General features: G+C 40.0%; 2 protein-coding genes across 2 annotated transcripts; one reads left to right on the top strand and one right to left on the bottom strand.

The window, feature by feature from the left end:
• Positions 1-393: 393 nt before the first annotated feature.
• ergic53 (lectin, mannose binding protein ergic53) lies at positions 394-17,986 on the bottom strand. The gene is made up of 12 exons (XM_028184044.2): positions 17,622-17,986; positions 12,548-12,702; positions 11,294-11,466; positions 10,475-10,590; positions 9,202-9,366; positions 7,792-7,904; positions 7,226-7,354; positions 5,621-5,722; positions 3,946-4,031; positions 3,083-3,235; positions 2,157-2,279; positions 394-1,707 (listed from the first exon to the last, which is right to left on the bottom strand). The coding sequence occupies exons 1-12, from the start codon at positions 17,785-17,787 to the stop codon at positions 1,671-1,673; spliced, it is 1,518 nt and encodes a 505-aa protein (XP_028039845.2). The 5' UTR covers positions 17,788-17,986; the 3' UTR covers positions 394-1,670.
• A 418-nt stretch (positions 17,987-18,404) lies between these two features.
• LOC114250249 (uncharacterized) lies at positions 18,405-26,265 on the top strand. Its single transcript, XM_028184046.2, has 3 exons — positions 18,405-18,792; positions 19,510-19,692; positions 24,466-26,265. The coding sequence occupies exons 1-3, from the start codon at positions 18,580-18,582 to the stop codon at positions 24,796-24,798; spliced, it is 729 nt and encodes a 242-aa protein (XP_028039847.2). The 5' UTR covers positions 18,405-18,579; the 3' UTR covers positions 24,799-26,265.
• Positions 26,266-26,281: the final 16 nt, after the last annotated feature.

Here is a 26,281-nt window from a genome sequence, read left to right as displayed (position 1 = left end):
TATTCGGTGCTAGCTAAGTGCTTTTTTGCGAAGATTAATGGTCTACTAGCATGGATTTAATACAACTAAATTCATCATTGAATCTAACAAATCATCAATTTTTTTTAAACCGAGTAACACGAGTCATTGTTGCCATCTATTGCCATTTATTACCAAAGAAACAATCGGATCTCTGACGGTAAGCACTAGCCATCTCTCATGGACATTAGCAATCCTCAAAATTTAATTTAAAGAACAATATTTATTTCTACAATGCTTAGTCAAGTAACGCAAATGCTCATGTTTAGGAAAAAAATATATACAAAGTTTTTAGAAGTATTTTAACAACGTACATGATAATAGGTACGCATATATTACTGTTACTTTACATATTCAATATAAAATAAAACACAATTTTTCAAAAAATATTTTTTTAATTACAACCATTTTTACACATTCACATTTCCACATTCTGAAGCGAATCTAATAAGTAAAGAATACTTCAGTAAAACTCAAGTCAAAAAAAGACCTCAAGAACACACAATTAGATTTGTAGTGTCACCTCACTCATTCATTAATACTAGTAATTAGTCACAGTCACCTGTGACGCGAGTTCTATAAACCTGAAATATTATATGACTCTCGGAACCTCCATTGACACGAATTTTTGAAGCTAGCTAAACCATTTATCCAAATACATACATATATATTATAGAATTAATAACCTGCATTGAAATATTTGAATCTGAAACCACGGATAGCCACAAACGTACAAAATAAATTAAAGAAAAAAAAAGGTAACAAAAATAAAAAAAAAATATTTATGAAAAATAATAATTAAATTCCTAAGAGACACAAACTAAAAAGTCGTACTAGTAATATTTACAAATAGTCTCATCTCCTTCACACGCACAGAACAGTAAAAAGGTTTTGTTTTAATACGAACCACAGATACCACAATGTGTCAAATTACATTGAAACTGTTTTGTGACAATATATCGAGAAAAGTCCTTCGAGAAAGAACCAATGTAGTATTTTAGGTTGATGGTGAATATGCACAACCTAGCGAACCGTATTTCCAACCTAGGATCACTCAAGTCACATGACCTACCAACGACCTTGTCATGTAGGATCAGCACTAGAGTGCGAGTTTTTTGACGTTCTCGATAGCGTAAAAGTTAACTCAAATATGTATGCAGTTGGAACAGCGCCCCTAGCGGCAAACGTAGGCAAAACGTTCCAACTCCTTACAAGTTAACTTTTACGCTATAGAGAACGTTAAAAAACTCGCACTGAGCACATTTGTCACGTGAAAACAGACAGTGAGTCTACAAGATGACAGCGGAACATTGATTACACCATTTATATGTACGAAACCTCAACACAATGTTTTGGTATCCACGATTTTTTTAAACTAAGGACAATTTGATTAGATCCTATTTATTTTTTATCTATGAGTCTGACACTTATTTTTGTATTTCCGGATATAAAAATCACAAGGATTTTATTTGTTTAATATTCAATACATTTTGAGCACCAGTGAGCATGACTTCGTGCAATGATTTAAATATAACTCGGGACTGTGATTAATAGACTCTCAACACTATACCGAATAGTCAGTGAGCAGGCCGGTCACAACGCCAACATGCCACAGATAAAATATAGATAGAATTTAATTACAGACTTTCAGTTTAGAAGAATTTCTTTGCTTGTGCCTCTTTCCTCTCTCTGAAAAAAAATTGAGTAGAGTAAATATTTTTGGTTAAATTTTATATATAAACTAGCTTTTGCCCGCGACTCCGTCCGCGTTGTATGGTTACTTTGGCACAACGCTAAATTTTACCCCCCACTTCATTTACGTAGAAAGTGAAAATATTTTGAAACATTCTTTATTGGTGCTCCATTTGTATTAGTCTTAGCGTGATATATAGCCTATAACCTTCCTCAATAAATGGGCTATCTAACACTGAAAGAGTTTTTTCAAATCAGACCAATAGTTCTTGAGATTAGCGCGTTCAAACAAACAAACTCTTCAGCTTTATAATATTAGTATAGAAGAAAAATTACCCTTCTTTTTTTATTCCTCCAGATGAGTGAAAAATAGGCAAATAGGTAAACTGATGGTACCTAACCCGTGCTTTCTTTCTATTTCGTGTTTCCAACATCAAGTTACTTACTTGTACAGAGCATATATGAACATGAGCGCTAACTGCATGGCGGCCACCAGCAGGATGGCGGTGAAACTAGCGCAGGTCGCGGCAGGACACGGGGGCGGGGCTACCTGCGCCTGGGCCATTAGCCTGAAGCACGGGAACATATTTATAGAATAATATTGAAATTTGCTTATCAGTTAGTTTGGTCTTGGAGAAATTTGATTTAGTTATTTGTCGACAGATGGCGTTGCACACAAATCTTAATAGCGCTGACGATATGCGCATTGAAAATATAAATTAAATAGAAAAACTACTATACGATATTCGCAGTAAATAATTAATGGATAATAAGATTGTTAAGTTTTAACTAATTACTAATTCGGCGAATCTAGAATAAACCCTCGGGATTACTAGAATAGGTAGAAAAATAATAATAATAAAGACAACCGGAGTGATTACTCAGATGTTAGGCAGCGAGAAATAGCGATGTGAACCGATTACAATTTCTGGCTCCGGTTTATTATCGATTTGTTTCTCAAAAAACCGGTTTTTTAAGGTATTTCTCCAAAAAGGCTAAATAATCATTAAATAAAACAAATTTACGTCCAAACGAAGAGTTTTCTTCATACAAATAAAAGGGTGAGCATATTTTATATTGGTTTAATGATCATATTTATACTATCCAATAATAAAAAGCTTTTTATTTTTGATTTAATACGATTGTATTTTATCAAAGTAGTTTATTCTTATATTTCACATGGTAATTGCAGTAGTTTTTCAATGTAATGCACGGTAGTTTGTATATTTGATCTGGTAACACTGTTGTAAACTGTAACGCGTAATTAAAAACCGATATTCTTAAATAAAAAGTGTTTATCGGTATCTATAAAAACCGGTTTTTCTCCGGTTTTCTTCCAACCGGTTTACATCCCTAGCGAGAAACAGCTCACCTCTGCGAGACGCCGCCAACCGTCTGCTTGATATTGTTGATGGAGTCCCTCAATTCAGTCAGGAACTGAGGGTTGATGCCGCCCCCCGCAGCAGTACCGCCGCTGGCCGCCAGCAACGAGTCAGACTTGCGAGCCACCTCGATCACGAAGCCCCTGGTGGAAATTAACGAATACGTTTATCTGACCCGTCAGGACCCTCAGGTCTGTCTGTGAGGAGACTGTGCGAGAACCAAGGATGCGAGAGATATTTATTTGGAATACAAAAAAATCTGTTCAATTTTTGATCTAGTGATGAGCGCCAGAGTACAGGTCTATTGATAATGGGCATCTTTTTAGCGCACGCCGGATACCATTGTCTAACTCTTCAAGCCCCTCTTCAAGGCAGGAATAGGTTGGTGATGGTATCGGGGCAGCCGCCGTGCAATGCAACTGAGAAATCGACCTCACGCCTCAAGGCACACGGCATATTACACTTCGCACAGCAGTAAGACAACCACTTCGATAAAGCGGCACGACACGAGAACCTTCTCATCGTGGCCGCCGGTAACTACATTCCCGATCCTGCGGAAAGAATGGAAAGCAGTCGACGTCGCCCAAAACACGTCATTTCGGATCCTCCCGATCCACTAACGGTGCTTTTAGGTACTTCAAGCACCGGTCATCGTAAATTAACCCACAGACACAGCCCACTGAGTTCCGATCCGGCGGTAGATTCTGCGAAGCACGGCTCTTTTTAGGGTTCGTGTTAGCAACGTCGTCAGGTTTGAGCCCCGTGAGCTCACCTACTAGCCCGGCGACGCTGACATGATCTCTCTAGACCATCAGTAGGAAAAATAAAAATGTAAAAGTAAGACAACACCCACTTGAGCTCGGCTATGGTGTTGATCATGAGCTGATTGTTGGCCACCAGCGCGTCCCAGTCGTGGCGGCCGATCGGCATACTCGGCATCTGTAACGGCAAAACATAGATGGCATCAGCGGGACATTCCAAACAGATGACCTGGCCCATCTCGGTGAATACTATTGTACTATCCACTGAAAGACAATAGACAAATGGGCAGTCCTTATATAATATCACTAGCTGACCCGGCATACTTCGTAGTGCCTCAATCGATAAATAAAAGACCTAAGCTTTTGTATAAAATAAACTTAAAACAAACAAAAGGAATCCATCTGACGGGGGGGACATCAAAGGAAAAACAAAATTGTTATTTTTATTTAATTCCGTACATTTTCATATTTATCTACCTTTTAAACCTTCTCTGGACTTTCACGAATAATTCAAGACCAAAATTAGACAAATCGGTCCAGCCGTGCTCGAGTTTTAGCGAGACTAACGAACAGCAATTCATTTATATATATAGATATTACTAACGGCCCGCTCCGGCTCCACCAGGGTCTAACAAAAATTTCAACTGACGATATTTGACGTTGTTTTATTTTTTTAAATAAAAGAACACTTACTGTGGCATAACTATAATAGTTAGACATACGCTGTCGCGACACTTTTTGTAAATAATAATGTGTTCTACAAAGTCGTAGTACATTATTTTATTCTATCATCAATAGTTTTCGCAGGGCACGAGATGTAAAGAATATTTTAGGTAATTTTTTACACCTTGGGTTACATTATTAGAGTTTTAGTAAGGATCCCTAATTTTTTTCAAAAAAGATGATTATAGCCTATGTCACTCGAGAATTGGTGTAGCTTCCAAACAGTGAAAGAATTTTTCAAATCGGTTCAGTGTTTCGGAGCCTATTCAATACAAACAAACAAACAAATCTTTCCTCTTTACAATATTAAGTAAGTATAGCTTATCACCACACATTTACACAGCGTGGCGTGCACGACTTCATTATGTGTGACGTCATTTGGGGCCACAGTGTACGACCGCATTGATCAAATTTAAAATTAGCCACATAAAAAGGCACAAGCGCTTGATATTTCACATTGTGGTTCAATTCATTAATATTCCACAAATCATATTCTAATTTTGTAAGCGAGCAATGTATCACGATCTGGAGATCAACAGGTCTTTGAACCTAGTACAGACCTCAGCTCTTTCAAAGGCTTACAAAATAAATTATAAGGTTCATTCCTATTTGTATTTGTACTATATACCTTTAAGAGAGAAATAAATAATAATTATTATAATAATAATTATAAAAAAATATAATCGACAGACATAGTCTTTATAATTTGATATTTTGTGTGAATACTTTAAAAGCTATATATATTGCGTTTATTTCTTAGAGGTATCTTGAGGTGGCCAAGAAAATGAATAAATGCGTTAACTTCTTCAAATACTCATTATATTATTTTTTTATTGTTTTACAAAATAGAATTGACATGCGCGTCCATCTTTTTTCTTCGTGTAATATTTTTTTTTTAATTTTACAATTGGTGCCACTATTGCGTTTCGTGTTTTGTCATTGGTTCGTGCGATATGCCGTCATCGTTGACCAATCACAGCCGTCAATGTATGACGCGACGTTGATTCGTTAACACTATAGTAGTACGCTGTGTATATTGTGTACCTGTTGAGGGATCTGTCCCGGGGCGACCTGTTGGGGCTGTCCCTGGGCCTGGCTGTACACTGCCGTGAGCATTGACATGGAGTTCATCTGTTTGCCAATCACCTGAAACATAAGGCAACAAATAAGATAACTCTGACCGGGATAATAGTGCATCACTACATAGTATAAAACAAAGTCGCTCTCTGTCCCTATGTATGCTTAAATCATTAAAACTGCGCAACGGATTTTGATGCGGTTTTTTTTAATAGATAGAGTGATTGAAGAGGAAGGTTTATATGTATAATAACGTCCATTAAATAGTGGAGAAATCAATAATAAATTACAGTTTACGAAGCGAAGCGAGGGCGGGTCACTAGTTCTATAGATATAACTCTACCCAAAAATCTTATATTTTTTTATTGCTTAGGATGAGCTCACAGCCCACCCGATGCGAAGTGGTTACCGGAACCCATAGACATCTACAACGTAATTGCCGCCGACTACCTTAATACAATAGTTTTAAGTTCTCAGTTTTTACAGTACAACGGCTACCCTACTCTTCAAAACGAAACGCATTACTGCAGCACGGCAGAAATAAGCAGTGCGGTGGTATCTACCCGCGCGGACCCACAAGAGGTCCTACCACCAGTAAATTACTAATCATTAACTGGAGAACAAATATATAGTGAGCGATCTTGTCACTTTCTTTCAGAAAACCATTAGGAGCAAGACAATGAGGAAAGTATGATGTGGATGTGGCAGTGTAAAATTGTTTTATATGAGTCGTCTATTATCAAAGGTGGCAATCTGTGCATTTGGACAAAAAAATGTTATTGATATGTCAATACAGATTGATTTGAATATAATCGTCTCCTTCCAAGAATACGGTTCAAAACCTGCATTAAATAAAGGTTAATAGTTAACCTGTTATTTATCTAAGATGTCGTTCAGAAGAGTTTTGTGACTGCCAATGGAATACAAAGTCAATAATTCGTTTTTCTGATTCACCAATAATTGTCTAAAAGTCACATTGCCTGCTTTGATAATAGTCGACTGATATATTGATTTTTTATTTTTGAACTAGCTCACAGCTATTACTGAAACTCAAGAGGTATCACTGCCTGCAAGGTTTTGAAACTGCGATTCTTTAAGACAAACATTTTTTGTATTTTTTTATGTATGGAAACTAGCGACATCTAGTAGCGGATGCCCCTAAACTTGTATGTTAAAGTTAAGGCATTCAATTTCAGTATAACTAAAGACAGAAAATAAAAATAAAAAATCATACAAGTCTTCTTTATTTGTTATAGACAAATTGATTAAATTTCATCAATTTGTCGCGTCTGAAAATTTACAAAATCCTTTTTTAAAAATAAAATATAGGTAATATGCTACTGCCATCTACAGGAGCAATGAGAAACTAATCGAAGCGAAGCCATCTAGTGGCCGACGCCCGTAAACATTTTTGTTGAGTGGTTAAGTCGCTTATCTATGACTTATGTGTATTATCTATGACTGCCTGAATGCCACCACCCACCTTGACACTTGAGCTAAATCCAAGCCTCAACTGTATAAAACGCGACGAGCGCGACGAAAAATGTAAAACAGCGCCATCTACCGGCGTACCTCGTCAACTTTCTTGTTCAAGTCCCTCAGCACGTCGTGTATCTGCGCCTGTCCTTGGAAGATCTGCCTCAGCTCGCGCTGCCCGTCCGACTCGAACCAGTCGTCGAACTCGCCGTCCTTGTCGCGCACCTACAACACAGAAAGGGACAAATGCATTTTTGGCACCCAAATGTAGATCAGCAGTTTTGACTTTTTTTTATTACTTAGATGGGTGGACGAGCTCACAGCCCACCTGGTATTAAGTGGTTACTGGAGCCCATGGACATATACAAGGTAAATGCGTCACCCACCATGAGATATAAGTTCTAAGGTCTCAGTATAGTTACAACGGCTGCCCCACCTTTCAAACCGAAACGCATTACTACTTCACGGCAGAAATAGGCAGGGTGGTGGTACCTACCCGCGCGGACTCACAAGAGGTCCTACCACCAGTGAAGTGTTAAGTGTGCCAGTGTTAAGTGGTCGTGGTCACTAGAGCCCATATACATCTACAACCTAAATGCCGTCACCCACCTTGAGATATGAGTTCTACGGTCTCAGTATAGTTACTAGACGTTGATCCGTACCTCATCGGGATGTTCCTTCCTGTATTCCTCCTTCTGCTGTTCCAGTTTCTTCTGGTACTCCTGGTATTCTTGCGACAGTTTCTGCTGTTCATCGGAGCTGATCTGCTGGGTGCCTTAATCGACATAACACGAGTTTACTTCTCGGTGGACTGTTACTATTCCTCGTAGGGTGCACAATATCGAGCTTTATATGTAAGCATTGTGTTGAGGTTGACGTTGACAGAAACATTAATATTTGGATATGTATCAGTTCAGCATTCAACCATAAGAGGGAGCCACAAGTGGGAGAAAGAAAGAAAGGTTTTTTTTTTTCGATCGGAATAAAAATATATAATTCATTTACCCCTTTTTATGAATTTTTTTATTGCTTAGATGTGTGGACGAGCTCACAGTCCACCTGGTGTTAAGGGGTTACTGGAGCCCATGGACATCTACAACGTAAACGCGCCACCCACCTTGAGATATAAGTTCTAAGGTCTCAGTATAGTTACAACGGCTACCCAATCCTTCAAAACGAAACGCATTACTGCTTCACAGCAGAAATAGGCAAGGCAGTGGTACCTACCCGTCCGGACTCACAAGAGGTCCTACCACCAGTAATTACGCAAATTATAATTTTGCGGGTTTCATTTTTATTACACGATGTTATTCCTTCACCGTGGAAGTCAATCGTGAACATTTGTTAAGTACGTATTTCATTAGAAAAATTGGTACCCGCCTGCGGGATTCGAACACCGGTGCATCGCTACATACGAATGCACCGGACGTTTTATCCTTTAGGCCAAGACGTCTTCAATTGTTGAGTTAAGCTCACCATTTTAAAACTTTTAAAGGAAATATTATAACAAAACAACTTCTTCAGCTTTTTGAATGGAGTAAGCTTAATAATTGAAGTTTAATTAAAAACATGGGACTTTTGATGGTGATCAATACCGTCTTTACCATAAGGGCACACGGGGCCCGTGCCCAGGGCCCCCCTTCTCAGGGGGGCCCGAAAGACCGACAATTTCTCTCACACGTTTATTCTCAAAACATTTTTATTAGGCACAGTACACTTTTTTCACAAATCAGTAATCAGAAGGTATTTACAAGGCATATACTATGCCCATAATAGAAGATTTTGCTCAACAAAAATCCCGAAAGAAACCGTTATCGAAATCGTAAGCAGCATTCTAATATCATTAATGACATATTATATCATACTGTATTTGATTACTTATAATAAATACTCATACTCATTAAAAAGTGTTATTATAATTCGCTTTTTTACTTTCCAAAAGAGCCTCAAATTCTTGTGTGCCCAAGGGCCCCATCCTAGTTTAAGACGTCCCTGATGGTGATACCAAATATAACACACCTTTAATTACAAAGATAAATGTTGCGTTTTAAACGATTAGAGATGTTCTTTACCTGGTTGCTGCGTGGAGTAGAGAGCGGTGGTGAGGAAGTGGATGACGTCGTGGTCGTCGGCCAGCCCCCCGGTGGCGGCCGACAGACCGAAGTGTCCGCCCCGGGGCAGCACCACGTTCTCGGCGCGGAAGCACAGCTCGTAGTCCTGCTCGTTGTTCGTCATTCCTGTGGACACGTGAACCGACTCTCATTTTTTTTATTGCTTAGATGGATGAAAGAGCTCACAGCTCGCCTGGTGTTAAGAGGTTACTAGAGCCCATAGACAATGTAAATGCCGCCACCTTTAGATATGAGTTCTAAGGTCTCAGTATAGTTATCTTATTCATTCCTCATCGTCATCATCATCAGCCTTTATCTGCCCACTGCTTGACATAGGCCTTCCCCAATGCCTTCCACAGAATGCGGTCCTCCGCCTTCCCGCTGTGCGCACTAAGCCGTCGATCCACCTGGTTAGAGGACGCCCCACGCTCCTGGTACCAAGGACCTGGTACGATTTGTGGACGAGCTTACAGCCCACCTGGTGTTAAGTGGTTACTGGAGCCCATAGACATCTACAACGTAAATGCGCTACCCACCTAAAGGCAATTCATTCCTCGATTGCTAATATTTCAACCACTAACATTATTTTAATAACGAATTAATACAAATACAAGGAATTTCCTACATATTGGAAACTGTTTTTTTTTGTTTTTTTAGACTCTCTACCCACCCAGTGTTAAACAGTTACCGGAGCCCACAAATATCATCAACGTTAATGTCACCGTTAAAACTAGAACTCATTGCTGCTTCCGAGTAGAAATAGACAGGGTGATGGTACATACCCGTACGGATTACAAGAGGCCCTACCACCAGTAGTTTTCAGGAAACTTTGTCTTGCCTTGCCTTGTCTACTGCCCACTTTAATAATAAATTATATTTTAACGCCCCCATTTGTTCACCTACTTAAAAACCACTATAGTGAGAGCTCAGTGCGGTCTCTCAGTGTCCTCCTAGAATCTAGATGAAATTACAAATCGCCTCCCAAGCCTCTACGAAACGCCCCCATTTCTTTTCTGGGTCTCTTATCGCCCCCCCCCCCCCCCCCCCTTTAGGCCTGCATCGCCCACAAGGGGGCGTTATCTCCCACTTTGAGAAAGGCTGATCTAAAACATTATAAGTATTTTATATTTTATAGTAAATAGTGTTTGACTTATTTATCCTGAATGAGAGTTTCCCGCTAATGCTGAGAGCAAATGACAAACCACAGTATATCTAAGGTCCAAAAGCGCATTACCGTTGTGGAAGTAGACAGTTAACGTATTCATGTAGTATTCTATCTTGGCCCGGGTCGGGAACGGCTTGTTCCTGAAGTCGCGCAGACATCCGGACAGGAGCTGAGTGGTGCCGTCACTGAAAGAATGGAGTTCCAAGTCACGGCCGGTCCTTTTATTGCTATAGTATATAAACAAACTTACGGCCCCAATGGTGTTAGCTGGACACCCTCGGACGCTGAGTAGTTTTGTTTTTAGAAGTGAAACTTCTTTAGGTGTAAAATTTAACTCGCAAAAGATTCGTTACGGTTAGAGAGAAAAGATACGATTTAGGAAGAGCGAGAGTGAGAAGATAGACAGAGCGTCTCGCGAACCACTGTTTACGGGCGTCGGCCACTAGATGGCATGTTATTTGTTTATCATTGCTCCTGTAAATGGCAGTAACATATTAACTGTCTTATATTTTATTTTTAATATATAATGAATGATTTGAAAAAAATCCTTTTCTAGTATATATAATTTAAAATATATATAAATGGTGAAGAGGTCGTTTCTCTTATACACAGCATTCAATATTACAAGATAAATTTGATTTAAGGATGAACAATGAAGAAAACCACAAATACTATAAACCGTAAAAGAAGTGTCACTTCTTTCAAGTGCACCTCAGATACACGGGCACAATTTTTTTTTTACTCAGTGATTTTTCTTCAATGTTGTTGTCATTCGTGAGCACGTGTCAGATACATCCCCTGACCAGAAATGGTACCGGCCTACTAAATCAATACAAGTGCACCGGTCTTTCGTTAACCTGTAGCGGTGGCTGTCATACAACGTCTCACCTCTTATGATCAAAGACCTTAGTGCCGTCATTGACAACGGCCATGATGTAGGGATTGTTGTGCTTATTGTCATTGTCGAAGGAATCGAATATGACTCCGAGACCGTTCCATTTATCCGACGAGCCGAACACTTCGCCGGTGTAGTCGCCGCGCTGTGTGGTATACCAGAACGCCTGGAGAGGGAAAACACATTTTTTTTTATAATTTAGAGAGAGAGAGAGAGACAGAGAACATACTGTTACGCGCTAGGGTTCCGGATAAATAAAAATTATACCGAATCAGGTAGAATCACCGCTTCAGGTGATCCATCAGGTCTTATCACTAAAAGCGATTTCTTCCAGACAACCGTTTCATTACCCGAAATTCTGGATTCTGGAATTTAAGTATAGTTTTTTTTTTTTTTTGTAGCATCCTGTAAAGTCCTTCTGAATCATTTACGTTGTAAGGTCTAGGGACCCCGATAGTCGGTTAACATGTCGATGAGGACACTAATATGTCCGACGTGTCATTCTTCAAGAAAAAATTCTAAATCGGGTGGTAAGAAATCTTGGAGGTGAACAGCATTTTATGTTGCCTATATAACACTAGGTCAGATCTGGTAAGAGAAGCACTTAGCGGAAGTCTGTACCATGCGGTCCGTGCCACCCATGGTCGAACACAGTGGAAGAACGTCACATGTGGTCACGATCCTCAGCAGTGAGGGAACGATACAGAAGAATATAACACTGCCGATCGTTTTTTTTTATTGGATAGATGGGTGGACAAGCTCACAGCCCACCTGGTGTTAAATGGTTACTGGAGCCCATAGACATCTACGACGTAATGCGCCACCCACCTTGAGATATCAGTTCTAAGGTCTCAAGTATCGTTACAACGGCTACCCCGCCCTTCAAACCGAAACGCATTACTGCTTCACGACAGAAATAGGCAGGGTGGTGGTACCTACCCGCGCGGACTCACAAGAGGTCCTACCACCAGTAAAATCTACACGAGTACTACGACTTTATCTGTATAAATAAATCTATATACACTACGACTCTTATCTATATCTATATAGACTACGACTTTATCTATATAGATAAATTAAAAATGAATAGTATGTATGCAATTATTAAATAATTATTTTAAATAGCATACGATAAGTGGCTCTTTAATAAAAGGAAAAACGCGTTGTTACAACGTCTAAGGATCCGCGTGCACGCCCGCTTATCAACTGAATACAGAAACCTAACGAAACTAATGATTGGACCTTACCAAGCCGTCAGCACCTATTCTGCCTCTGCCGGTAATCTTGAACATGATGTCGACCTCCCACCAGTCAAAGTTAATGGGCTGTTTGGTCCATATAGCCCCCTTCTGGCTTCGAAGCGACGGCGCGAGACGCACGCTCTCTCCTGATGCTATTGCGTCTGTTAGAGTGAAAAAAGTACATAAGAGAACACATTTTTAAAAAATTCAGTGAGGCGTTTATATAAGACCCTATTAATTAGGGGTGTTGGCCACATACCACGGCTGTCTCGAGACACAATTGCAAATATTTCCCCAGCGTGGGCTAAAAAACCTACACATGTGCTTAGTGCGAGTTCTTAACGTTCTCGATAGCGTAAAAGTTAACTCAAATTTGTATGTAGTTGGAAAAGCGCCCCTAGCGGCAAACGTAGGCAAATGTTCCAACTCCATACTAATTTGAGTTAACTTTTACGCTATCGAGAACGTTAAAAAACTCGCACTAAGCAGACTGAATACAATTGAACTGATCGTGGCCTTAATGAATAAAGCGCCTGCTGCAATCGTAACGACCAATGCGACTAGGCTAATGTTTTGATACCACGAACAATAGCGGTAAATAATAAAAGATAAACCCGAAAACGTTTCTTTGCAATTATTGATTGTATGCCGTGTTGTAAGTCAGCAAGAGTACGTAGCTCCGTCCAGTTTGGAGGTATACGACAAAGGGAAGATCTTCCACCGAGCAGGTGATATTGCTTGGTTGACCGACGGTCCATTTGTCGTGGTTCGGAACTTGTATATATGCAAGCTTATCTTGATAGTGTCGTAAGCGAGATTCAAGCATCTGTCAAATATCTTGTGTTCTGTGATGGCTATCGCCACATCCAGCTCTTTTCTGTCACTAATCAGTCATATCTCAGAACGCATGACAGCATTCACATTATGATGTTTAGAAGCTGCTGCTACCACTTAGCATAAGGAGAGCCGTGAGTTCATCCAGGCCCCAATTCAATAAAACTGTTCAACTTAATTACTGAAAGAGAGAAATCACCTCAACGTGGATGGACTATGAAACCCGGTTCACAGTATCCCATACAGCAGTCTATCATTACCGCCTGAAAGACTTGAATAGCGGTAACTTAGCTGGGTAGACAAGTTTGGATCCTATAGTTTCAGGCATGAGATAGAAGTTTGAATTTTCTGGGAATAACAGCTATTCTACCCATCAGAGAGGCAATACAGACACAAACCAGTTTTCCGTGTCCAGGTTCCACTAGGGATTGTGGTGTCCAAGTCTCAAATTATATAAACATTTCTGCAGCATGTGGTGGAAGCCGAATTATTGGACTTCAACGAGTACCATCATGATTCTGGGTTGGAAGAATTCTATCAAATTAAGATTTCTACTATGACATCACCATGCAATAAACAGAGCCCTATAAAAGGCTGTCAATGTGAAGGGTATCCTGGTATCTAGTGGGTATTAAATATTCTTGCCATAATCTTATTTATCTATATTATAAGTATGATTAATATAATTCTATAAACGCCCAACATTAATGTCATATTTCTTATCATTTTATTAAGCAGATAATGTTTGTACGTCTCAGTCTGGTATTTTATGTGTGAAGACCACTGGCTATAGAGCTAACAGGTTTATGGAAATTATTATTAATGGCTTGTATAGTATACATACGTATATACATAGTATAGTAATATACATTGTATAGTATAGTATACAGTTTTAGAATGATATATGCCTAGCAGATGCAGTATTTTTAATATTGTGGATGAGAAGTTTTAATGAACATCAGTATGTTATTTTATTGTGGTAAGGAATTCATTCTAAAGACGGATGATGTATAGAAAATATTTTTGTTTGTTGTTGTTGTTCCATCCACTTAGTATGGATGAATTCTACACTGATGGTGGAGAGTACAATGGTAAATTGGGCATGATGGGATTATGGTCAAGCAATTTGTCATAGCACTCCTATTTCACAGTACTTAAGTACTCAAAGCTGTCTCTCAATTTGTCAGCAATGAGCTGAGCTGAATTAAATTCAATTCACAACATGAAAACATTTCAATTGGCTGTCAACTTGTATGTAATTGCACAAATGTGTATATTTTAGTACCCTATCATATTTTTAATATATCTTAAAATGATGTTCAACGGATCTAAAAAAAAATTTGGAAGCAGACATTTGCAGTATCAAAAACAATAAATGCTTATTGAAGTCATGATTCAAATGAAATACAATTTTATTATTTGTCAGCATAATTATGTTTTTCCTATATCAGCACACATATGTAGTTATTACAAAACTCTGATGAATAATCAAAATTGAACTTTATGTTTTGTAAAACAATGTTTAAATTTGGTGATCAATGGAAATTAATATTAAGTTGAGGCCTCAATTGCAGTTTTTAATGGCTTGGGTGTGAGTCAAGTTTTTGTTAGCAGATTCAGCCTATACGTTAGGGCTATGGGTTAGTATGCTGCCATTGAATCCACCAAACAACCCATATAGTATGGGTCCCCAGCATTAGATTTCAACTTTTCATGAATATTAACAATTGTAACCACTTAAAGTGAACATGTGCAGCAGATGATATGTAATCATCATCATCATCATGCTTTCCTATTACCCTCTGCTGGGGTGTAGGGCTCGAATCAAATTTTTCCATTTATATGGGTCTTGGGCAGTCTGTTCTAGCTCCTCCCACATCATGCCCAAGATCCCTAGCTCCTGCTCCATCGAGATGATATGTAATAATGAATAAAAAATGAAACAAGTATGTAATAAAAATCCTGCACAAAATATATCCAATTACCTTGAGCAACTAACAGCCACTCATATACTAATTCAGAATTGTTTTTCAACTTTCAATAATTGCAATTCGTCGAGGTAGTGTGAAGACGAAATAATTCATAATGTATTACTAATGTAATACTATACTAACTATGAAAGAAACTCGCCTACTTGTTATGTTTTTTATTTAGTTTGTGACTCCAACACTTATATTACCATTTTGAAGAAAAATATAATTTATGATCTCAGAGTATTCATGAATAATTAGTATAAGCTAAAAGCGTAAGGCTCACATTTTTTATTATAGTTACATCGGCTATGGTAATGGACGAAACTTCTGAGGTATCCTGAAGAATCCATGGATTCACTATATGTCTCCATCTCCATAATTTGGAGAATGCCATTGGGCTTGCGACACTGTTATAGGTTTAAAGGGCCCTTAACAATGCGAATTACTGTCACCTCTATGATAAGAACTTACTACTGCAGTTTTAGATATTTCTTTTCTTTTTTTTTATTGCCTTTGTAGGCAGACGAGCATACGGCCCACCTGATGGTGAGTGGTTACCGTTGCCCATGGACTTCAGCAACGCCAGGGGCAAAGCCAAGCCGCTGCCTACCGCTTAATACTCTCCACAAGCCTCGTTTGAAGAAGGACATGTCATAGCGCTCGGGAAACACCGTGGAGGGGAGCTCATTCCATAGCCGGATGGTACGTGGCAAAAAAGATCTCTGGAAACGCACTGAGGATGACCGCAGGGGCTCCAGGTAGTATGGATGAACTCTACTCCGGTGGCGGGCGGTACGATGGTAAAAACGAGATGCTGGTATCATCTCGAACAATTCCTCAGAGCACTCCCCATGGAACATACGGTACAAAATACAGAGGGAACCGAAGTCCCTCCGCAGTCCCAGAGGTTCCAAAACGTTCAAGTATAGAATTTATGCAAGTTCTAGACAAGCCAAGATCTTACTGAAACTTTGCTGATATACCAGTTGTATATATCTTACTTCCACTTCAACTAAGCACATATCCGTTTTGGATTAGCAAATTTTTTAGATCATATTATTTATTTCTTTAAAAATGAAAGACAATTGTAAAAGTTGTTTTAATTATGTCTGTAAGTCACAAAAATCCAATATTCTAGTTTAGCTTTAAGAAAATGTTTTTGGTTGGGGGTTACTTGAGTCTGTAGAACCATGATGCAAATACTGCCATCCTTCCATGATTGTTTACTTTTTATGTATTCATTATAAGTTCTAACCAACTGGTCTTAAAGTGTAGAGAGAAGGGAAGAAGAAGATATTGGACTGTCTGCTGTCCTCTATGAGGTCAAGGATTCACAAAGTGTGAAATTACTAAAAAGGCATCTATTCATGTTGCCTTTATACTTTTTATTAAGATATGTGGATGAGCTCACGGCCCACCTTTTTTTAAGTAATCACCGCAGCCCATAGATCTTGAGACATGGGTTCTAAATCTCAGTTTTTAGTACCATGGCAAAACCCTTCAAACTGAAACATATTAATGCTTCACGGCAGAAATAGGCGGGGCTGTGGTAGGTACCCATGTGGACTCACAAGAGGTCCTATCACCAGTAGCTAGCTACTTCTTAAAAAAATTCACTCATTTTAAAAGATTAGAAGAAACTGTCTTAGTTTACATGTTTGGAATCCTTTTTTTTTAGTAATTCAGTTTTAATATGGATTGGTTCACATTATAAATCGAATATTTGCACGATTAAATTATCTATATAATAATCGTACACTTTTATAGAATTTAGAATTTTTTTTGCTAAATTATAACTTATTTAAATTAAAACTTTAATAGGAGTCAGGGCATTTTATGTTTTAGTTTGATTTAACTAAATGATTCGAAAGTAATCGATAAGATGGAATAAAATAATTATAGTAATTCCTCATATAACAATGGCAATTTAAGTTTATTTTTTTGATTTAATAATTTTCAGTCTCTTTTTAAGTACCGCGTCGACTGCTGTCGTGGAACTTAAACATGATCCTACGTGTATCTCTCTCACACCTTTACCGAATCCCATCTTGCTTGCTCCTTCTATTTTGACAGATTTCACTGACGTGTCGAAGATACTACTTTATGTCATTAGCAACTTGAAAACATTGCATTTTTAATTTAATATTTCTATTATTATAAATAAAAACTAGCGTATAACTGCCCCGAAAGGTGGATAGATATATTTATGAGGTTTTAAAGACGTTTAGCGCAGTCGTCTAATATAGACTGTAACAAAAACTACATGCACTTACTTCCACCATACTCCCAAAACGGCACCGATCCATCTTTTTGCGCTAAATAAGGTGGTTTGAATGAATATTTGTATTCAAAACGTCTGTGCACCGATTGCGTGCTTACACTAACAAATAGGCACAATAAAAACGCACACACAATTAATTTAAAATTTAAAAACTCCATCGCGACTTTACCGTGCGAGACTCGCTCAAGTGAAAAAGTTGTTGATCGTGCGAAAATCGTTGTGATTTGTCAATGAAAATGCGTTCGGATACAGATGAATTTCTTAAATTTTTGCGTTTTATTTTTCCATGAGAAATTTGCATTAAGGAGCTCATGATAAAATCTCATTTTGTTTTCTAATTAAAGTTATCACTTCTATAGTAAAAGTGACTCACAGGTTTGAGAGAAGAATGGAACAAAATCCACGCCTATAGACTTGTTTCACTTCTGGATTAATTTAACATAAACAGACTGAAAACCATTTTATCGGTTCATTGAGATTTTAAGTATTACTTACAATAGCATGTGGTATTGAGATAAAATTACAAAATAATTGGATTTCAAAATTTCCATTTGTATCCGAATTAGTGTTGCTAGATGCTAGGATGAAAATAAAAAATTGGGGTTTTACTTTGAGGTACCTGTTGATTATAATTTAGAATATGTGCAATTATTGGCACATGATGAGTAATTTTCGCTTACAAAATTTTAAATGACGTCTTTACTTTTAAAAAGCTGACGACGGCTGCTTTTAAACTGCCGAATACAAAGTATGACCGGAACGTTTTTCTTTTTACATGGTAACTTTAAGAAAATGTCAATTTCTGTAATCAAAATAAACTTGCTTCATTATTTTTATTATATTGAAATATTATATTACTAACACAACTGATAATTAACAATATTAAAAAAAATTAAAACTACAGTAGTACATAAGTCACATAAATATTAATGTACATTATTTGATCCGAAATGGGGGAAGGGCACCCAATGTATCGTCGCTTAGTATCACGAAAACATTTAGAAATATTAGTCAAATACATGGAAAAATACCCAGTTTTAGCCCTTTCCTGTGCACGATCCAGGGAAGAGGTGATCGAAGCCAGAAAAATATGGGAAAAAATAGCGCAAAGCTTAAACAAAGTTGACGAAAAAGTTTACAAAACCGGTTGCAAATGGTCGCGGGTGTGTTGAAAGAAAAATACTTTTATATCACTAGCGAGTATTGTTATTCTTACAAAAGCTTCGTTAACGTTACGAAGTTACAGTCGCTGGACTATGTCAAATTTTATACCATATTACTTAGTACATAGTACTTACAATAACCTGCAATATCCCATACACTTTGTAACATAACATTAAAATAATCTCCGCATTTACGACCCAGATCAATAAATATACAAAAGAATAAACTTTTTATTTTTGATGACTCCAAATGAGGCTTTTCTTTTTTGATGTTATGGATCCTGGAAACACATATAAGGACACAACATGTACAGACTCTAACTACGAGATACCTGTACAAAAACACAATTTTCTATCAGAATTCTTGACTGTAGTACACTGTAAAGGATTATCCTTCCAAAGTAAAAACAATAAGCAAAAACTTTTAGTTAACATTTAACTATTCTGATTTTGAGTCATCTGTGTGGTTTTTTTTAAATTAATAATTGAGCTCGCTGCCTAACTGCTGTGGCTACCAGAACCAATAGCTATAACAGCATGAGCACTTCCACTCTCCTCGAGCAATACAGTTAAAGTTTTGAGTACATTGTATTACAGCTATTTTATCCTGCAATCTGCCCGTGCAAAAATTATGCCCTATAGTAAATAATTATGCCAATTATTAATTTCAACTCCATGAACCAATAATATTAATTTGTGAATAATTTCTACTTCCAGTATTGGGCGGATTGGAAATTTAAAATACGAAGAAAATATATTTGTCTGAAGAAATGCCAGTCCAATGGGGTTGCTTGCTCAGTACGTCTCTCTCCGTATGAGCAAAAGGTCATCAAGATACTGACGGATGAAGAGGGGAATTTACTCTCTCCGAGCGCTCTGAGTCACATAAGTCTGTTTCAGGTAAAATAATTATTGTTTGCAAACGAAAAAGAGTTTGCAGATAAATGCTACTTTTCATAGCACTGAGATGTAACATTTTGCCTTATGCATGAAAAAATCCTGAAAGTCTTAAAACTTTTGTTTCTAACCTTGCTTCCTAAGGATGTATACTTCCTTAAAGCGAGAGTATTCCTAATACCCAATATATTGTAACTTCTCAACCTGTCTCATGCTTTGTATAGTGACTGGTGGTAGGACGTCTTGGGAGTCCGCACGGGTAGGTACCACCACCCTGCCTGTTTCTGCTGTGAAGCAGTAATGCATTTCGCTTTGAAGGGTGGGGCGGCTCCGGTGCTATAAAAACTGAGACCTTACAACTTATATCTCTAGGTGGGTGGTGGCATTTACGTTGTAGATGCCTATAGGTTTCGGTAACTACTTAACATCATGTGGGCGTAAGCTCGTCCATCCATTTAAGCAAAAAAAAAACAGTTCCATGGGGAATAACTTCTATTAACGGTGATATGTGATCTTAAGTCTTTTGTACCCTATACATTATAAAATGCAAAGTAGTACATAATGTGGTTTACATGGTTAATGTGGTTAACATTATGTACTATAATATAAAATATATATACAGTCAAAATCTGTTATAACGACATCGAAGGGACTGCTCATATTCAGTCGTAAAAACCGATAGTCGTAACAACCGGTGATGTTTAATGTGTATCGTGCAAGTACAAACAAATCGATAGGGAATTATTGGAAAGATATATTTACATAATACGCGATTTTTCTTACAATATTAATTTGTTTTCTTTTTCTTTGCGACATTTTGAAAGTTTCGCGAATAACTCCACAAAGTTTTGGTGCGTCTTGTGTATAGATAAGTAACAAACTAACTGAAGAGATATGAAGAAGCGGGCTTTGACTACCGCATGCGCGTGTTTTGTTTCTAAGAATTAGAAAAGACCCTACACTAACTAAATCCTATTGTTTTCTTTCCTGATTTTAAAAGCCATTGAAGTCAAATGTGGATACCTATTCAAATTGTTTACAATACAGCTTAGCCGGTCGTTCTAACAGATCTAATTCTCCGAAATATTAGTTAAATGTGGTCGTTTTATGAGGTATGTCGTTATTTGGGGGTTGATTGCTTCCCGCTTCCGTAGGTTTAACCCGCGATTCCCTACAAGTGACCCCTGGGTGGTGCAAAACGGGAGCCGAATACATAATCGGTGGTAGGACTTGTCCGACTGGCTGGCGACCACCCTCCAACTAGAGTCCGCCGCCAAATAGCCTAGCTGTGTTCCGGCGTGTGGGTTGGAGAGCCAGTGTTATTCCTTCCCTTTCCTCTTCCTTGTTGGGGGTGAATCTTGGCGATACCTGGAACATGCGGAGCAGACGTGCGTGTGAGCTCGCGGGACGTGATTGTTTGACGGGGGTATAGGGAGACCCAGTGAAACGGTGTTCGCCGCCGCCCGCCGGTCAGTTGGGGACCTGAACCCGGGTGTCACTACTAAACTCCGCCCCGGGAAGCTGTCCCGCCAACCGGTGTAAAATCCTGTCGTGCGGTCGTCGTGCCGGAGTCGGAGACCGGAGTGGATCCCGGCGATCGCACGCAGGGTGGACTGGGGGCCCTTCCATGCCCTGCGTCAGTCGCTCACGCAACCCGTGGTCGAGCACGTACTGTGCTCCGCGCTTTTTTCAGGTATTGTCAGGATTTCGCCTCGAACATCCTACCCCACCCAATCCCACTCTCCAAAAAAAATAAAAAAAAAATAATGAAAGTTCGAAAAAGGAAAAGGGTTTTGTCGGCGATTCCCCATTCCACATTTAATGTGGATTTCAGCAATGTAAGGGGTCTACATAGCAACCTCGACGCCGTACACCACCATCTTGAGACGGCGCAGCCTGCCCTCCTTTTTCTGACGGAGACGCAGATATCTGCTCCGGATGATACTTCGTACCTTGAATACCCCGGCTACGTATTGGAGCACAACTTCCTGCGTAAAGCCGGGGTGTGTGTATTCGTCCGGGCTGATGTCTGTTGTCGCCGTCTACGAAGCCTCGAACAACGGGACCTGTCCCTCTTGTGGCTGCGCGTAGATCACGGGGGTCGTACCCGAGTCTACGCGTGCCTGTACAGGTCCCACAGCAGTGATGCAGGTTCAGCTCTGATAGAGCATGTGCAAGAGGGGACTAACCGCGTGCTTGAGCAGTACCCATCTGCGGAGGTGGTGGTTCTTGGAGACTTTAACGCTCACCACCAAGAGTGGTTGGGGTCCAGAACCACTGACCTCCCGGGTCGGGCTGCCTACGATTTCGCCTTGGCCTACGGCCTCTCCCAGCTGGTGACACAGCCCACCCGTGTCCCAGATATTGAGGGGCACGAGCCTTCTCTGTTGGACCTTCTGCTGACCACCGATCCAGCCGGATACAGTGTGGTGGTCGACGCTCCACTTGGATCGTCTGATCACTGCCTTATCCGTGCTGCCACACCACTCTCTCGTCCTGGTCGTCGAACGACGACCAGGTATCGAAGAGTTTGGCAGTATTTGTCAGCAGATTGGGATGGATTGCGTGAGTTTTACGCATCCTACCCATGGGGGCGGTTCTGCTTTTCCTCTGCTGATCCTGACGTCTGTGCGGACCGTCTTAAAGACGTGGTGCTCCAGGGGATGGAATTGTTTATCCCCTCCTCTGAAGTGCCCGTTGGGGGTCGCAGCAGACCCTGGTATAACAATGCCAGCAGGGATGCTGCACACCTCAAGCGGTCCGCATACGTTGCATGGGATGATGCTAGGAGACGTCGGGATCCTAACATCTCAGAGGAAAGGCGGAAATATAACGCCGCTTCCAGGTCCTACAAGAAGGTTATTTCCAGGGCGAAATCGGAGCACGTTGCTAGAATTGGCGAGCGACTGAAGAGCTATCCCTCTGGGAGCCGTGCTTTTTGGTCGCTCGCCAAAGCTGCAGAAGGTAACTTTTGCAGGTCTAGTCTCCCACCACTACGCAAGTTCGATGACAGTCTGGCCCATAGTGCGAAAGAGAAGGCTGACCTTCTGGTCAAACTCTTCGCCTCGAACTCGACTGTGGACGACGGGGGTGCCACACCACCGAACATCCTCCGGTGTGATAGTTCCCTGCCGGAGATCTGCTTTACACAGTGTGCAGTCAGGCGGGAACTCCGACTCCTGGACGTCCATAAGTCGAGCGGGCCAGACGGCATCCCTGCAGTGGTTCTGAAAACGTGCGCCCCTGAGCTGACGCCTGCGCTAACGCGTTTGTATCGCCTCTCTTATTGCACTAACAGGGTTCCGTCTTCATGGAAGACTGCCCACGTCCACCCTATCCCCAAGAAGGGTGACCGGTCGGACCCATCGAGCTATAGGCCTATCGCGATAACTTCCTTGCTTTCCAAGGTGATGGAGCGAATAATTAATATACAACTCCTGAAGTATCTGGAGGATCGCCAGCTGATCAGTGACCGACAGTACGGTTTCCGTCACGGTCGCTCAGCTGGCGATCTTCTTGTATACCTTACCCACAGGTGGGCTGAAGCCTTGGAGAGCAAGGGCGAGGCTCTTGCTGTGAGCCTTGATATCACGAAGGCCTTCGACAGGGTCTGGCATAGGGCACTTCTGTCGAAGCTACCATCTTACGGAATCCCCGAGGGTCTCTGCAAGTGGATCGCTAGCTTTTTGGATGGGCGGAGCATCACGGTCGTTGTAGATGGTGACTGTTCTGATACCATGACCATTAACGCTGGCGTTCCACAAGGTTCGGTGCTCTCCCCCACGCTTTTCATCCTGTATATCAATGACATGCTGTCTATTGATGGCATGCATTGCTATGCGGATGACAGCACGGGGGATGCGCGATATATCGGCCATCAGAGTCTCTCTCGGAGCGTGGTGCAAGAGAGACGATCAAAACTTGTGTCTGAAGTGGAGAACTCTCTGGGGCGAGTCTCCAAATGGGGTGAATTGAACTTGGTTCAATTCAACCCGTTAAAGACACAAGTTTGCGCGTTCACTGCGAAGAAGGACCCCTTTGTCATGGCGCCGCAATTCCAAGGAGTATCCCTGCAACCTTCCGAGAGTATTGGGATACTTGGGGTCGACATTTCGAGCGATGTCCAGTTTCGGAGTCATTTGGAAGGCAAAGCCAAGTTGGCGTCCAAAATGCTGGGAGTCCTCAACAGAGCGAAGCGGTACTTCACGCCTGGACAAAGGCTTTTGCTTTATAAAGCACAAGTCCGGCCTCGCGTGGAGTACTGCTCCCATCTCTGGGCCGGGGCTCCCAAATACCAGCTTCTTCCATTTGACTCCATACAGAGGAGGGCCGTTCGGATTGTCGATAATCCCGGTCTCACGGATCGTTTGGAACCTCTGGGTCTGCGGAGGGACTTCGGTTCCCTCTGTATTTTGTACCGTATGTTCCATGGGGAGTGCTCTGAGGAATTGTTCGAGATGATACCGGCATCTCGTTTTTACCATCGCACCTCCCGCCACCGGAGTAGAGTTCATCCATACTACCTGGAGCCACTGCGGTCATCTACAGTGCGTTTCCAGAGGTCTTTTTTGCCACGTACCATCCGGCTATGGAATGAGCTCCCCTCCACGGTGTTTTACCGTTTAATACAACCGGCATGTTGTATTAAACGATGTCGCAGTAAACGATTTTGACTGTAATATAAAATAACATAATTTTTCTTCAATTCTACTTAAAATTAATAATGAGCCTTGATTTTGTGTTTAGTTAAAACAATTTGTCATCAAAAACTTGCAGGAATCAGAGGAGGCTCGGTCAAAATCAACAAATCACTGCGGCATCGATGATTCTGATGATGAAGAACATATTGACTCATTAGCGAACAACAATGAAGAAATAATACATATTGAGTATGCAGATATTAAACCGAATTTATCACAGGATCCAATTGAACTTGACCACGATAGGAAGAGCTTAGAGGAGTTAAGGAGAGATTTATTAAAGTTTGAACTGAAGAAGCAGAGAGAGTTGTTTGAGATCGAGAAGAGAGAAAGAAGGGAGAAACATGAGTTGGAAGTATCAATTTTGAGGTTAAGAAAGCAGTTGCTAATGAAACAGATTGACTCATAATACGATTCACATGAGAATAAGATTAGGATGATACCTGATAATTTATCTTCATGTGTCTCGACTCTAGAGCAACGGATCCTAACTTAGAAATCCTCAACTTTGATTGATTGTAATCTCATGGATCGTATGGAACCTGGGTCTATTTGGGCAGACTTTTTGGTCTCGCTCTTTTAGACCAATGCCATTGTAATGGCAGTTGCTGTGAAGAATTATTTGAAATGATTCTGAAGATTTTATACTCCGACAGCCTAATTAACTCTATAGAATAGCCATTTTACTCCGATGAGGTGATCATGCCCATTCTCAAAAAGAGCTCCCAATGAGCTTGTGTTATGGCAGTGTCAAATTATATATCTGTGATTAGGTTCGTATTGTCAGATAAAAATTCTCAAAATAAAAAAAACGGATGAATAATAAAAAAAAAATTTTGTAACAAGTATTGTTGCCAAATAGAGAAATCACTTTTTTTTATTGTTTAGATGCGTGGATGAGCGCACGGCCCACCTGGTGTTATGTGGTTAACAGAGCAGATAGACATCGACTTTAGTGACGTAAGTTCTAAGTCCTTAGTACAACGGCTGCTCCACCCTTCAAACCGAAACGCATTACTGCTTCACGGCAGAAATAGGCAGGGTGGTGGTACCTACCCGCGCAGACTCACAAGAGGTCCTACCACCAGTAAATATACATTGTTTATATTTGTCATTAAGTTTATTAATTTCAAATTACGTCAATGAACCAATAAGCACCAATGAACACCTAATGGTTAAACAGGTTATGTGACGTCATCATACAAAGATTCGGCTCAAATGACGTCATGCGTTGTGATTGAAAAATATGTTTAAATTTTTTGATTTTGTTTAATCACTTGAAATATACATAATTTGATGGTGAAAATTTGTGATCAAGTTATGGTTTTTCTTTAATTATTATTAACATCGCTGATTTTAGTTAATACTAACTTTTCGACAGTTTTTAATTTTGGATTTTGTCCGTTACGTGTTTTTTTTATATTTTTTTATTGAACATATTATTTCTAAGGTCTCAATAAAGTTACAACAGCTGCCTTACCCTTCAAACCGAAACGCATTACTGCTTCACGGCAGAAATAGGAAGGGCGGTGGTACCTACCTACCCGTGCGGCCTCGCAAGAGGTCCTACCACCGGTAATTATGCAAATTATAATTTTGCGGGTTTGACTTTTATTACACGATATTATTCCTTCACCGTGGAAGTCAATCGTGAACATTTGTCAAGTACGTATTTCATTAGAAAAACAGGCACCCGCCTGCGGGATTCGAACACCGGTGCATCGCTTCAACACGAACGCACCGGACGTCTTATCCTTTAGGTCTTCAGGAACATTTTTCAACTTCAGGACATTAAGCAATTACCAGTGCGCTGGTAGAGAAGCATCGATACCATGGATGCATAGTTTGATTGATAGAAATATACTTTTTTCAAACTTGATTAACTCTTTATA

Source organism: Bombyx mandarina, chromosome 02 (genome assembly GCF_030267445.1).
Source record: "Bombyx mandarina strain Sakado chromosome 02, ASM3026744v2".
Taxonomy (NCBI): Eukaryota; Metazoa; Arthropoda; class Insecta; order Lepidoptera; family Bombycidae; genus Bombyx; species Bombyx mandarina.
The sequence above is the reverse complement of the archived record's forward strand: the minus strand, read 5'-3'. Positions and strand labels throughout refer to the sequence as shown.